Source organism: Phoxinus phoxinus (genome assembly GCF_949152265.1).
Source record: "Phoxinus phoxinus genome assembly, chromosome: 18".
NCBI lineage: Eukaryota > Metazoa > Chordata > Actinopteri > Cypriniformes > Leuciscidae > Phoxinus > Phoxinus phoxinus.
This window is the reverse complement of record NC_136893.1, coordinates 5,613,311-5,627,280: the sequence shown is the minus strand read 5'-3', so window position 1 is coordinate 5,627,280 and position 13,970 is coordinate 5,613,311. Positions and strand designations below refer to the sequence as shown.

Genomic DNA, 13,970 nt, shown 5'->3' with positions numbered 1-13,970 from the left:
TCAGTACCCTATGACCTATAGATATGACAGATGAACCCAGAACTCATCACCCACTTTACCTCTCAAAACAAAGTTGAGTCATTATGAACAAGGGGAGGAAGCAGTGTGAGAACGGTTGGCCAATCCTGTATTTCCCCAAACAACCGAGGGAAGAACTTTGACTTTAAGCATGAGTGTGATGCAAGACGGTTTGTTTAATAAATAAAATTATATATATATATTAAGGAACAAAGATTACACTCTTCCAGTGGTCTTAAATTAGACATTAGGAAGCCTACATCAATTATTTACTGATAAATGAGAGCTTTGGCATGGGTATTACATAATGGTTGTGCAGTTAAACTTAACTAATCTCAACTTTACTTAGGCAACCCACATTTAATTAAACTTTTTTTTCATCTTTCTATTTCCAGATGGACAGCAGATTTGGGAATTGGAAGCCACAGTTGACAAAGACAAAAGTCAGGCAGTAAGTCCAGCGTCTGCATTACATAAATGACTGAACTTCCTGAAGGTCTATTTTCAGCCCTCTTCTTGTAAACTGTCTATATAGATACAGCAATAAAACTATTCTCTCATTCACAGAGCATGCTGTTCATTGAGGTGCCTCCATATAGAGACCCATCCATTTGCCATCCAGCCAAAGTCAACTTCTACGTAATCAATGGGAAACGAAAGCGCAGTCAGCCTCAACATTTCACCTACACACCTCTACCAGGTAGCTATATGCCTATTAGCGGTATTATTTGATACTGCACCATTAAGATTTTTATGTGTGCATGACCTCAGTTTGCATATAGTATATTGATTGAGTATTATTTATCTTTTCCATGATATGTGCACTTTGAATACTCCATCATAGATATTCTCTCATTTTACTTCCCCAGTTCCGTCTATTAAGACAGAGCCGGTGGATGAATATGAATCTGGTCGGATGGGTTATTCCATGTCGCAAATGCTGGGGGTGTCTCCCCAGCCGTACTATAACCATCGGGGGGTCATCAACCCAGACAGTGGCCTGATGCCTGGCCTCGTCCCCTGTCAGCAGGCTCGCCTGGGTGTCTCCCCTCCGGACCACCGATTTCAGCAGCAGAGCCAAGCCATATTGTACGCCCGTCCTGGAAAAAGCATGTCAAGCAGTCCTATTTACTCTCAGACGGGAGCCACTATGATGCCAGACTCCCATCGTTCAGTTCTGGTCCACACGGGTTCCCCAGCCCAGTCCCCTCACCTGGGTGGCCAACATCCCTCCAACCAGCATCCCTCAATTATCCAGTTCTCACCCACCAACCACCACCTGCTCAGAGGAGGAGATCCCCCTGCGCCACCACCCCCAGAACATCAGCACATCATTTATTGTGACGGCTATAACCAGCATAGTCCCCAAGCTACAGGGGCAAACCGTTCACCAGAACCAGCCCAGGCACCCCAGCACCCTCAGAATTACCCCACTGTCATCCAACAGCAGCCCTTCCTCCAGAGAGTGGCCAAAGACAGGTCACCTCCTGTCCAAGTAGAGGCCCAGAGATGTTCCTCTGCAGAAGAACCGAGAACCAGTGTTCCTGGACGAGTCACGGTCAAGGAGGAGAACTTGGATCAGGCCTACCTTGATGATGGTGAGTAGTTCGCTGTTGTAATGGTTAGGCATTCGTAATTAAGTAAAAATGTAGTTGAAGACTTTTTTGAAATCAGAAAGAGCCTTATTGCCAAGTATGCTTACACATACAGGGAATTTGTCTTGGTGACACAAGCTTCCACAGCACTGACAGAATAACAGGTTTTCTTCACTGTTTTAAGCATACTGATTGGGAAACATAAAAAAAAATGCTTCTTACACTGTGTGTCATCTACACTGTGGTTAAAAAGTATCTATCAATCCATATGCATGTGAAGTGACACATGCTTTCAAACTCCCCGTAAAAATATGTGGCCGTAGGAATGTACCAAATGTATTGAAGAGCCGTTCAGTCACATTCTTTGACTGACAATGTGTTAATGCACCATTAGAAATGTCCCCGAGCACATTTTCTCTGCTTTCAGACAATAGCAGGAAGAGTGCTTGTCAAGTCCGTCTCATTGTCTTATCTTCTTAACATTTTCGGGGGGGTTTCTCACACATACTGTATGACCCAAGGACAACGAGACACTAGAAATGTTGTATTATATAAAGTGGAATGAACTAAAAATCTATTTTGTACCCCTTGCTTTGAGTATATACTTTCCATTACTCAGGAAGAGTGAAACCATAATGAATTAGATGGATATGGCTACATGTTTCCTTACACACACCCTCTGTTTTGTTTTTCAATTGTGTCAAAAAACCAGTCAAGTTATAATGACTTTTTATAATGAAAATGGCCAAACCACGATGCAGCAGAATACTGGCAAGGGAAGGTGTAAGATTCCAGTGTCACTACTGTAAGGCAGTTTGGGAGTTCAGGGGGTCAGAGTTTCTCTTGTGGTTTATTATTTTGCGTGCAGGGGGTTCTCTATGCCCTGTATCTGACAAGGAAATGGGTGCTTTTTCGACCTTGCGAATAAAAAAAAGGAAAAGAAAACCAAACAGCTCCAAAACTTCTTGGACATGTTGACAGTGTTATGATTCACAAAACAAGTGCCATGGCAACCCATTGTCAAACAGTGGAATGGGCTGCCTGGGAGAGCTGGGGAAAGCCTCTTTGTTTGTTATACTTGGCCAGGGCTTCCCCTTGGCCTCGCGCCCCCCAATACTGTGGGGGGAACCTGCGAGAGGATTTGCTTTTTTTCCACAGGTCGCACTCTTGCCAATCTGGAGCACAGAACTCCTATTTGCAGCTGCTGCACTTATCCAGAAAGGCAGCCTGATCTGAACAAGATAGTGATGAGTGGGAGTCCGCAGGAAAGGGAAAGGGCCATGTTGGATGGAAAAACTGAAGCGAGTGGGACCGAGAGCCAAAGATGGATTTTCTTCTGCATACTCAAATAGGGTTTCCCTGAGTTAATAGCAACACCACAACTGTAGACCTGTTACTAGAGAGTTACTATGAGATTTCCGGGACCTAGAACCTTTGATGTTTTCGTAAAAATATGCTGGTTTATGATCTTTCTATGGAATCCCTGTAGCCCCCCCATTTTTATGTACAAGAATTTCTGGTAGCCCCATTAGAGTTTAACACCACTCTGGTAAACTCATAAAACTGCTAGTGAATTCCCTCATTAAGGCCCCTTAAAGTAAAACAGAAAATGCTGATATTTGTAAACACTGAAGGAAATAACTGTGACCACACACAACACACTTTGCTTGCAACAATTCAGGACTGGAGTGGTAAAGGGACTAAAGCTCAAGCTCGATAATGAGGAGGTTACTACTTTACCACTCTGACTCAAAATTGTTGCAAACACAGTCTGTTCTGTTGGGCCACAGTTATTCACTGAGGGGTTTTTGCCATTGTACCGCTGAGCAAGACACTTAACCTCAAGTTCCAGCTGTGGGATTGACCCTGCAACAAGTCGCTTTACCTTAGTGGATTCGTGATTGTTCTTTATAATGAAGCTGGATGACCTCATTGTAAATCAATCTTATTGGTTAATCTAGTTAAGAAGCATAGTGGCTCTAGTTTTACTTTTTAAGAAGTGATACCGGTAGTAACCCAAGAGCAGATGGGGTGCAAAGTCCAGGTAATTGAGAGCAGGAAGAAGGACGACCACAAAAAGTCCCAGTTGCTTTTGCTTGCAGAGGTGTCAATGTGTAGCGATCCACCCACTAACATCTCATCGTTTGATGTCCTCCAAGACCTTCACACACAACCAGTTGTAATATGACTCATGCAGATATGTCTATTTCACTCAGAATTTTGATGGTGGCGTTTTGAAGGGGGCATCAAGGTTTCTGTGGTTGGCTTTCTGTAAAGAAACTGTACCTTCATCTATTTCATTATGAACATGCATGTTTTGCATTTCTCAATAGCAAGAAAAGGAAGTTAAGTACATCTTTGTGTAAATACTAGACCTTTTGTAATCAACAGCTTCTTGAAAAGCTTAACCAGCTAGACTTGTTTGACCAGCTCCGTCAGCAAAGTTTTACCAATGGTGGTCTAACTAGATTGACCAACTAGATTGGTACGTACCAGTCTAGGATAACATGCAAATGAATACTAGTCCAAACTGGCGTTTTTTTACTTTTAAGACTAAGACTACTTTTAGAAAGATCACCTTTTGATTTTATGTCATCTCCGCATCGGCCCTTAACAAGTGTTACCCTGAGATAAACAGCCCAACTGGCTTTGTGTTTTGAGGGTACAACATTGGCCAATCTTCCAGTGCTCATCTGGCTCAACTTTGTTCGCCTTAGGCTTCGGTTCCAGCCTAGGAAGCCTGAGTTGAAGTTCTTCCAGCTGGAGAGAGCAGCAGGAATAATTTAGATAGAGCACGTAAGCCGTGCACATTAGTTTCAGATCACTTGCATCCAGTTTTGGACCGTGTGTGTGCCAAGCCATTGGGTATTTGGCTGTGAAAATGGTGTCCTGATAAGATGTAGCTTTGTTCTTTAAAACTGTGGTTCGAAATAAGAAGCATCTGTAGATTGTAGAGTTTAACATGATCTGAAGGCAGAGTAAAAAGGGAAGGAGGTCTCAATAGTTTATTTTTGGTTTGGCCTTTTTAAACTAGTCTGTTTTGGAGGGCAAACAGTCAGACCTGCGGTGTAGACTCTTCCTGTCCTTTACACTTGCTCTGTGGCTTTATTATCACTCAGTTCTAGCCGTTACCCAACACACACACACACACACACACACACACACACACACACACACACACACACACACACACACACACACACACACACACACACACACACACTAACCAGTAGGTCAAGTGCTGTATGAGTTTTCTTAATGTTTACACTATTTTACAGCATATATGATCCACATATACACGCTTGCTACCTTGCAATCTAAATGAGGACACACCATAGACTCATATTGTTTTTATATAAAGCTAATAATAATGATTACAGCCTAAAAGGCAACTTTTAACATTTTTGTACATTAAAGACATTGCTTATTCACCCAGACATATGTAAAAGTGGCTTTGACAGATTTTGCCATCTTTTTTTGTCTTGAAGTAAGTACATGCACAGTTCGCACACATAGTTGAGGTTCGGACTGAGTCATCTACTATGCTCTGTCTTGCTTTCCACCATTAGTTTGTAAACAAGCTTTCTGATTGGTCAAGGTCTCTCCAGCCAGACACTCATCTATTATACCGCCCAGTCTGTACACTTCCTTTACAGCTAAAACCAGCAGTGTGTGCCAGCCCTTCATTACTTTCCCTATAAGCTCTCTGTCCTGTACATTGCATGGTTTTCTATGTATAAGCAAGTTTTGCACAGCGAAGCACCACTCATATTTTCTTCAGAAGTTGTACAGAACTCGTTTCTACATGTCCAGTTTCCCTGCTGTTGAGTTTATTTTAAGCTGTTGGGTGTTGGAAGGAGCTCCATCAGTGGATCTAAAGTCTGCAGGGCCTCGTATTTCGTTTTTTTCTTCTTCTCGCTGATAAAGCACCTCAGAATCCCGCCACTACCAGTTTATTCCTCTCTCATCTGCTCTTCATTAGTCTCTGTGGGAAAAACAGATGTCATCCACATAGAGCTTCCATACTTAGTGTTGTATGATTAAAACCGCAAGGCTTTCTTGATTGCGCTATTATAGATTCTACTGGAAATACGTTTTTTTTTTTTTTTTGCCTTATCATAATCACAAATTTCTTGAATAATAAGGTATTTAGTATTATAGAACATTGTTTATACAAATATTTAATTTCAACAATATATTGTTTTACTTTTTGTTATTTTTTTAAAGATGAAAAAAATACAAGGGTTATTTATTTATTCAAGATGATTCGTTAACCTTCAATTATCGTATCTGAGCTGGTATAAACATTTCAGGCTATAAGATCCATCAAGCTTTTTGGTTTTGTGCCATTGTGCTCCTTACACTATCAAAGCTTCAAATAGGGAGGTCTTCTCCTCGAACGCAAGCTTTTACCACGACAAACACTGTTTGTGAAATACTTTCAGTGTGGTTAATCTAATTTTTGGTTGGCCAATTAGCACTGATGTTTACTTGTGCATACATTTTACCATGCTCTACTTCACTTTGCAAAACTTTTTTACCTTTTGACATTGTCATTGCGCTTTAAATACAATTGGTTGCAGCTGATTGGTTGCCTGTTTGCCAAACCATAAAATTGCATTTTCCTTAGCTAGTAGTTTAATGCAGGTTGGTTTTATAATTATTATTGTTATCTTAAATATTCAGACTGAACATCAATAATTCAGTCAGCACCGTGGCAGAGACATATGCCTCAAGCCCTTACGCCATCTGTACGCTACACCTGTTATTCCAGCTCATCCATCATAGCAAACAAACAGCATGGCACTGTGTATTGAGGTAGTGATGACTTGTGCTCTGGGTTTCCAGGTCGAAGGGTCTTGTCTTAATAGTAAATGGCACTGAGGATGCTGCCGATCAGGTCAGACCACATTATCTTTATGCCGTTTGAGTTTTCAAGCCAAAGTACAGTATGCGTAATGGCAGAGTGCAGTTCAGTGGCTGAAGAGATGCACACACACACAATGGTGGATATATAATAAATGGGATCTCTTGTCCTAAACCAACATGTTTTAATTATAGCATTACTTGTCTCTTTGGCTAATGATACTATGATAAAACTATATATCCTGTTCTTTGAAGTACCCTTGTCTACCATGTAACTGTACCATCAATCAGTGACTTTGTCAACATTTTGATCCATACTTATCTCAAACAGCATTGCAGGTGTTTTCCCACATTCAAATAATTTGATCTTACCTGTGACCTTTGTTCATCACGTGTGAGTCGTGGCTAGACGAGTGTGTGGCGGTGTTGTGATTGAGTGAACAGCCCCATGCGCCCTGCTGCTATTCTTAGAATGAAGAGGCAGTAAAAGTTTCCATTTATGCCCCCCTGTAAAACAACAGGAAGTGATGGCCAATACAAGGGCTGAGCCCGTTCTGTCAAATCATTCCCTTCCACCTAGTGGCCGGTCACTGTCACTGCAGCTTATGATACTTCAGCCAGTCAAAAACAGCAGGATTCTCAATATTATTACCCGGTTTCATAGTCAAGGCTGAAGCCTAGTCCCAGACAAAAATGCATGTTTGAGCTGTTTTAACTGAAAGTAACTATGATGTATCTTACAATATGTCAGAGACATTGTTTTGCCTCAAGATTTTCTAAGGCACGTTTATAAAAACTTAAATGTCCCAACTGAGCGAAGGCCTAATCCTGGCTTAATCTCTGAAATATGTATTAGTGCTGTCAAATCGCTTAATGGCGTAAATACGTGTGTACTGTGCGTGTGTGTGTGTGTGTATATACATATAAATAAAAAAACATTGATAATAATAATAAATGTTTCTTGAGTAGCAAATCATCATATTAGAATGATTTCTGAAGGATCATGTGACACTGAAGACTGAGATAATGATGCTCAAAATTCAGCTTTGTGTCACAGGAATAAATTACATTTTAAAATGTATTAAAATAGAAAACCGTTTTTTTGTATTTTTAATCAAATAAATGGAGCCTTGGTGAGCAGAAGAGACTTCTTTTTAAAATAATTTGTAAAACAATCGTACAGATCCTATATATATATATATATATATATATATATATATATATATATATATATATATAGAGAGAGAGAGAGAGAGAGAGAATGCATTTGTGTGATATATACAAAATAATTGTACACAGTACACTTCAATTTATAATGTAAACACAAACTTTTATTTTGGATGCGATTAGTCAATTATTTTTTGCTCAGCACTAGACACACACACACATTTACAAACTTTTTGTTACATGCGATTAATTGCGATTGTTCGATTTCACAGTACTAATAATTATATAAAAATGTTACAAAAAAGTGTATGTGTGTGTGTGTATACTGTATATATATATATATATATATATATATATATATATATAAAATCAGGAAATACATTTGTAAGTAAAATTATGATGCAGGATTGTGAAGAATTTTTTTAATTCCACACTATTTATTGCAACAACAAAAAAATCTAAAATATTATTCTTTTTTTACTTGTGGTTTCGACTTTTCAAAATTGCAGTTCTGAAGAGTTCTGAACAGATGTTCTTTCCTTTAATTTTTACGCACGTTCCTCTTTGCTGTCTTTTCTACAGTGAATGAGATCATAAGGAAGGATCTGACAGGAGTGCATGGCAGGGGTCAGACATAGAGGAAACCCCTGATCGGGAAGCGAGCAGGACCCCTGGGGTGTATCGGCGTCCCCCTGCCTTCAGCGGGACACGTGAGAGCAGCAGCGATGGCCCGGTCAAGTGTCACCTCTGACAAAAACTGGACCATGGACCTCATTTAACCAAACATCCATCTCAGTCAAGCCCAGGAACAGCAGCGTGTTGATGTGCAAGCGGTGTTGAATTTCCCTGCTATTATTTGACTTTTGAAAGTCGTCCAATGTTGATCTCATATGTCAAAGTTGTCAGAGACTTGAGCCTTCATAAACAGTTTGGATTTTCCTTTTTTTTATTTAATTTTTTTTATTCCATAGCCTTTTGACTAACTCACTTTAGATTAGTGTATTTCGAGCAATAACCTCATCATCGGTGAGACTAAACCATTACTGTCCGTCATATTCCCCAAAACAAGTGGTTTGCATATACTTCTGAAGGGAAAGTGGATGAATGCATCACACCACTGCAAATGTTTGATATATTTGTTTCAGAATAGTTGTTCTTTTTGTATTCGATGAACCGCATGTACATCCGTCCAAATAAAAAAAAAATTAAATGCCTTGTACTTAATATTTTAAGTAAATGCACTGGTCATGAAGGGAATTCTTAAAAACAGTATGCACTTCTTGTCAGTGAATTATATTTTATTTAAAGTTTTTCAGAAAGAAAAAAATGGATTTGTTTGTAATTATACAGCTAAGAAAACCAATGAAGTGCCATTTTCTTCTTTGTGATGTAAATATAAAACTGAATATTGTGCCTTTTCCTGCGGTGCTGTAATACCTCCAAAACATAGAACCAGCAAACCAAAAATGAATGGAAACACATGTACCTTGTGTCAAGTCAGAGCCCATGATGCCCTGCACTACTTTTAGGTTCTCAAAACATCTTCGTCCCATATCATAACTGAATGGTTATCATATTTTATTATTGCGTATTTATGTGCTCGTGACCTTACCAGTTCCATCTGTCCTACTTATGAATATACACTTGAACTGTTCAAGTTTTTTGTCTTGTGTTAAAATTTAGGATGCATCTTTACAGATCTTTTTAAACAATAACAGCTTTGCTTTTATGATATGCATATATATATGTTATGTGTGTGTGTTAATGTATAACATTCAAAACATGGAAATATGTTTCTGTATTTATACTTACAGTAGATTCCCTCTGCATATCTCTCAAATGTATTAAGAAGCATCAGCTTGTGTTCAAAGGCTTCTTTTTGAAAATATTGTTGAAAGCAATCCATCCCACTTTAAAAAAAAAACATAAGGATATTTGTATATGTCTTTACAATTTTGGCTGAATTATTATTGGGTATAAAGTAATCTGTGTTCCTTTGTAACACAATGTAAAAAAATAATAATGATGCTATGGTTTCAAATGAGCTGTTTTTTGCAGTGTACAGTGGGCAAAACAAAACAACTATATTCAGAATGTAAACCTTTTCTTTTTACTGTAAATAGACTGCTTCACAAGTGTATAGACTATTTCTATAATTGTTATTTTTTAGAATCAAATTTTCAGTCAGAATTGGAAGAGAAATATTTATATGAACTGAATCAGTTGTTCTCTTGCCATTTAATATCTTATAACCAAGGCTCTGGGAATATATGAACTGCCAAAGCTTTTGCTGCATATTGATGAATTGCATTTTTTATATATATATTAATATAAGATTGTCAATGCCTAAAGAGAATCCAATTATATTTTTTATTTCATTAGCTTGTCATAATCATATTCATGTTTTGGCTTATGTCTAACCTATATGTTAGACGTGTTCATGTTTGTCGAATAAAGGCTATAGCTGAGGACATGAGCAATAAAACGGGAAAGCTTTAAAGAGTTTCTTTTTGTTTTCGAGTCTTTCTAAAACCTGTTGCATTTACTCGCTGGGCTGCCTCATTTCCAAGACACTTCTTTCACCATATGTCTTTGTATATTCAAATAAAGTCTAAGGTTCTCTGATATTTCTGCCTTTTGAAGACAGTGAGTATCCCATCAAACACAGAACGTCCCCCTAAAGTTAGTGTTTGATTCCCTTTTTTACAGTCTAGAAACGTTCTTTTTTAGGTTTTATTTTTTGCAACTATAAAATAACGTTCCCAGAACTTTGCATCAAAAGTATCTTCATTTGTGTTTCGAAGTGTATTTCTGAAATGTAGTCAAGAGTGAATGAGGGGAGGAGTGAAAAAAGTGCAGGCAAGACGGACAGATCTCTCTTACATTGTGTGTGTATATATATATACACACACACACACAATGACATCACATAACCCGAGATCACACTGTCAGAAAGTATGGGAATATTCGCTCATAACACACAATAAAAAAAACATATCAGAGTTTTGAAACCAAACATTTTAAAAGAGAACAATACATCACGGTTGTTTAAACCAATGAGCATTATGCTGCGTCGTCAGCAAGTCGTTTCCCTATACCGTCTATGGTCGTTTCCCATCATGCTTTTGATCAGCGCAGTCAGTGGAGAGAGCAACTGCGCTCGACTGCAGAATCCGACACGTGCGCCTTGAGCTCGCGCGAGAGTTTTTTGACGTACGTCAGCATGACATCAGAGCCACCCGGACCGCAGTCGAACACATCTGATAATCTGATCAGATATTCCTGCCGTCAGTGCCGTGTGTGGTGTGTTAAGACTGCTCTCGTCTGCTCGGAAGGACGTCAGGACCGCTCCCGATCTCAAATCGGGGATATCCAACATGTTGGATTTTTTGGGCCCGATTTCTCCCATAGACCGTATATAAACTGGACACAGCGACCGCGACCCCATAGTTCCCTTTCAAGGCAGTCACTTCGACATTACGTCGTGTGACGTATATGGGAACTCCTCCCCTCCTCCTGAAATCTTGTGGGCTAATGCCAGCTGAATAATATCACGAGTGGGCGGGTACGAGTAATGAGTTGTCGTCGATAAAGATGGATAAAGTAAAAAAGCTGTCGGGGCTAAAAATAGAAAAAGAAAGAGAAAAAGGAGATGGCATGTCAATTGATGCGCCAGCAGCTAAACGAGTGGATGGTGAAAGGCAACAGGTAGGATTTAAAGTGTGACGTCCACACATAGCCTACTGGCCATCGGGGCTATCGGGGGATTCCCGGTGATTTTTGGGCCGATACATCTAATATATATATTTTTTTTATTTTTTTTGTCTTAATAGCCCATAAAACTCGTAAATCGTTGACCCGTTAGTTTTTTTTATTTGTATTAATTGGCGATGCTGGGTTAGTGCCGGTGTAATCCATTGGTCAAAAAAAAAGTCAGTGTTAGCAGAGCCCGTCTACGGAGAGCCTGTTCACTCCCTATTAAGTCCTATTGTACCGAATTTTGGTTGTAGTTCCACCAGAGTTCCACTGGGGGCGATCACCCCCGAGTGCAAAATGAATGGGAGTCTATGGGGCTAGACGGCTAAATTTGTCCCTTTCAGCTGATTGCCGTTGAGAAATCTCAGATTTGATTGTAGGTTTGGCAAGTTCAACATGGGTTATAGGTCGAAAATTGAATGAACGAGTACTTATGTCCTTTCGATTACTTACAGGTTGAGTTGTTGTTGCCCATAACACGCTAGCATTCTGCTAATGAACGCTGATTGGTCAGTGAAGGACTGGTTACGACCAGAGATACCGCTTGATGGCATCATGGCATCCGAAGCGGGAACAGAATGTATTCAAGCAGAAACTCTTCTAGCACGTGTGTTTACCTGTGTCAGCTGTGCTGGCGATGCCTCGAGAGAAAATAAAGTGCAGAGCGCGAAAGCACCACAGTGACTGAAGGATTGCCGTAAAGTAGTATCTCTGGTCGTACGATGTGTATGACGTCATTGACATTTTGAAAGACTTTTTAAAGCAAATAAGTGACTCTAAAAAATCTAACACCCAGCAATGTGCAATTTCTTTGCATCTCCTTTCGAATACAACATTCAAATTACTAGACAAAAAATTATATCTTGAGAAAAGTGGATTTTGAGGGGTATAGCTCCATAGACCTCGATTCATTCTGCACTCGTCCTGTGAGCGCCCTCATATGGAATCAGAGTGGAACTGCAACCAGTCAGAAGCCGGAAGTATAGCGAGAGTGAACCTTCTCCCCTTATTAGACATTCTCTGGTGTTAGTTATTTTTTCTGACATTTTTCGTGAAACACGTAGATCAGCGGCCCATTGGTTCTTTCCTTGATTGACACTGGGGTGGCCCAATCACATCTTTAATGTAAAGTATAGAAATTCCTACAAAAATAATTATGAAAGTTTCCTTTATTTTTCAGTGCATTTGTTTTACATTATATGGCTATTACTATCATGGGATTAATATTATAACTATTATTATGTAGTAGGCCTAGTGTAATGTAGACAGACACAACTAAAATAGGTTCGCATTTTTCTTTGTTTAATTTGCACACTGAATATGGGTTGGAGCTTTTAATTTTGAACTCTCAAAGTGCACCAGATTGATGAATTTAACATTAAAAAGCTCAAAAATTTCTTACGGGGGGGCATGCCCCCGAACCCCCCTAGAGGGACAGAGTTCAATTTTATTCAGAAATGCCAATTTTGTAGCCTACTTATTTCATCTGTTAACTCTCACTCGTTCCTCACTCATTATATTGGACACTTTTTTTTTTTGTTGTTGTTGTTGTTGTTTGTTTGGGGGTGGGGGGCGCCTAATTTGTTGCTGCATACCCCTCTGACACTGGGTAGTTGCGCCCCTGTAGCCAACTCTCAAATTTAGGATTAGATCTTTTAAACACAGCTCTTTGTTCCTCACGAGTCTGTCGGAAATGCTGCAACTTAATTTCAAGATTACAGCATGACATGTAAATATTTAAGGACTGGAAAAGAAAGGAGACACTGGCCTGTCAAAAGGTAGCCAGTTTGAGCTTGACCAATAAAAGAGACCGAGATACACCATCTAAAACTCCAAGGACCATAAAAAAGCAGAGGAAGTCCATGGAGTTGCGATCACGGAGCAGTGTCACCGAGGTGAGTTAATCACTACAACTACCTGTTTACAAATCTACATTTTGCATCCCGTGTCTCGTTTCCCATTTCCGCGGTCGTTTCGGTTTTCGATTTCTCTAGTAAAACTCGGCGCTTAGCGTCTACGTCACGGCTCTCAGCCCGCCCTCTGTTCGTTGATTGAACGTGAGATGACGTTTCACGGCCAAATCAAATAACCAATCGGAGGAGAGCCCTTCTAGCCAATCAGAGGCCAAAACGGCGGGACCTTCCCCTACCATCCTGGGGGAAAAAATATCGCGGCCCGCTATTTGGCTATTCTCATAGCTAGCTAGCACTTATTGTTTAATTACCATGTTGATTTCAGTTAGCTGTGGTATGTGTAGATAAGATCATGGACCGGTAAATCTCATCATCACCATGGAAGTTCGTAATAAAAAAATTCTAATTTATTCATACAGCAATGCATGATGGGAGCCATGGATGGCACTGCAACATGCTTTATTATTGTCACCATTGTTGAGATTCACAGGCAGATTATTGATGTCTGTGTTTCTAAATAAAATAATTTAAAAGTCTTTTGATCAGAACAAGTTTATTAAATATTTTGGATTATATAAAAAATACTGAAAATCATATGCTGTAGAATCACAGAGCTGCTGTGATTAACAAGGTAAAATAAACTATCCCAATAAGT

The 13,970-nt window shown here is 39.5% G+C and overlaps 1 protein-coding gene across 1 annotated transcript in view; it reads left to right on the top strand.

The window, feature by feature from the left end:
• nfatc2a (nuclear factor of activated T cells 2a) overlaps positions 1–10,469 on the top strand; it is a 32,039-nt gene extending 21,570 nt beyond the window's left edge. Inside the window, exons 7-10 of the mRNA XM_079588516.1 lie at positions 414–469; positions 586–718; positions 888–1,616; positions 8,229–10,469. Of these exons, the coding sequence (XP_079444642.1) occupies positions 414–469; positions 586–718; positions 888–1,616; positions 8,229–8,284 (974 nt within the window). The 3' untranslated portion in view covers positions 8,285–10,469. The remainder of the gene's footprint in view (positions 1–413; positions 470–585; positions 719–887; positions 1,617–8,228) is intronic.
• Positions 10,470–13,970: the final 3,501 nt, after the last annotated feature.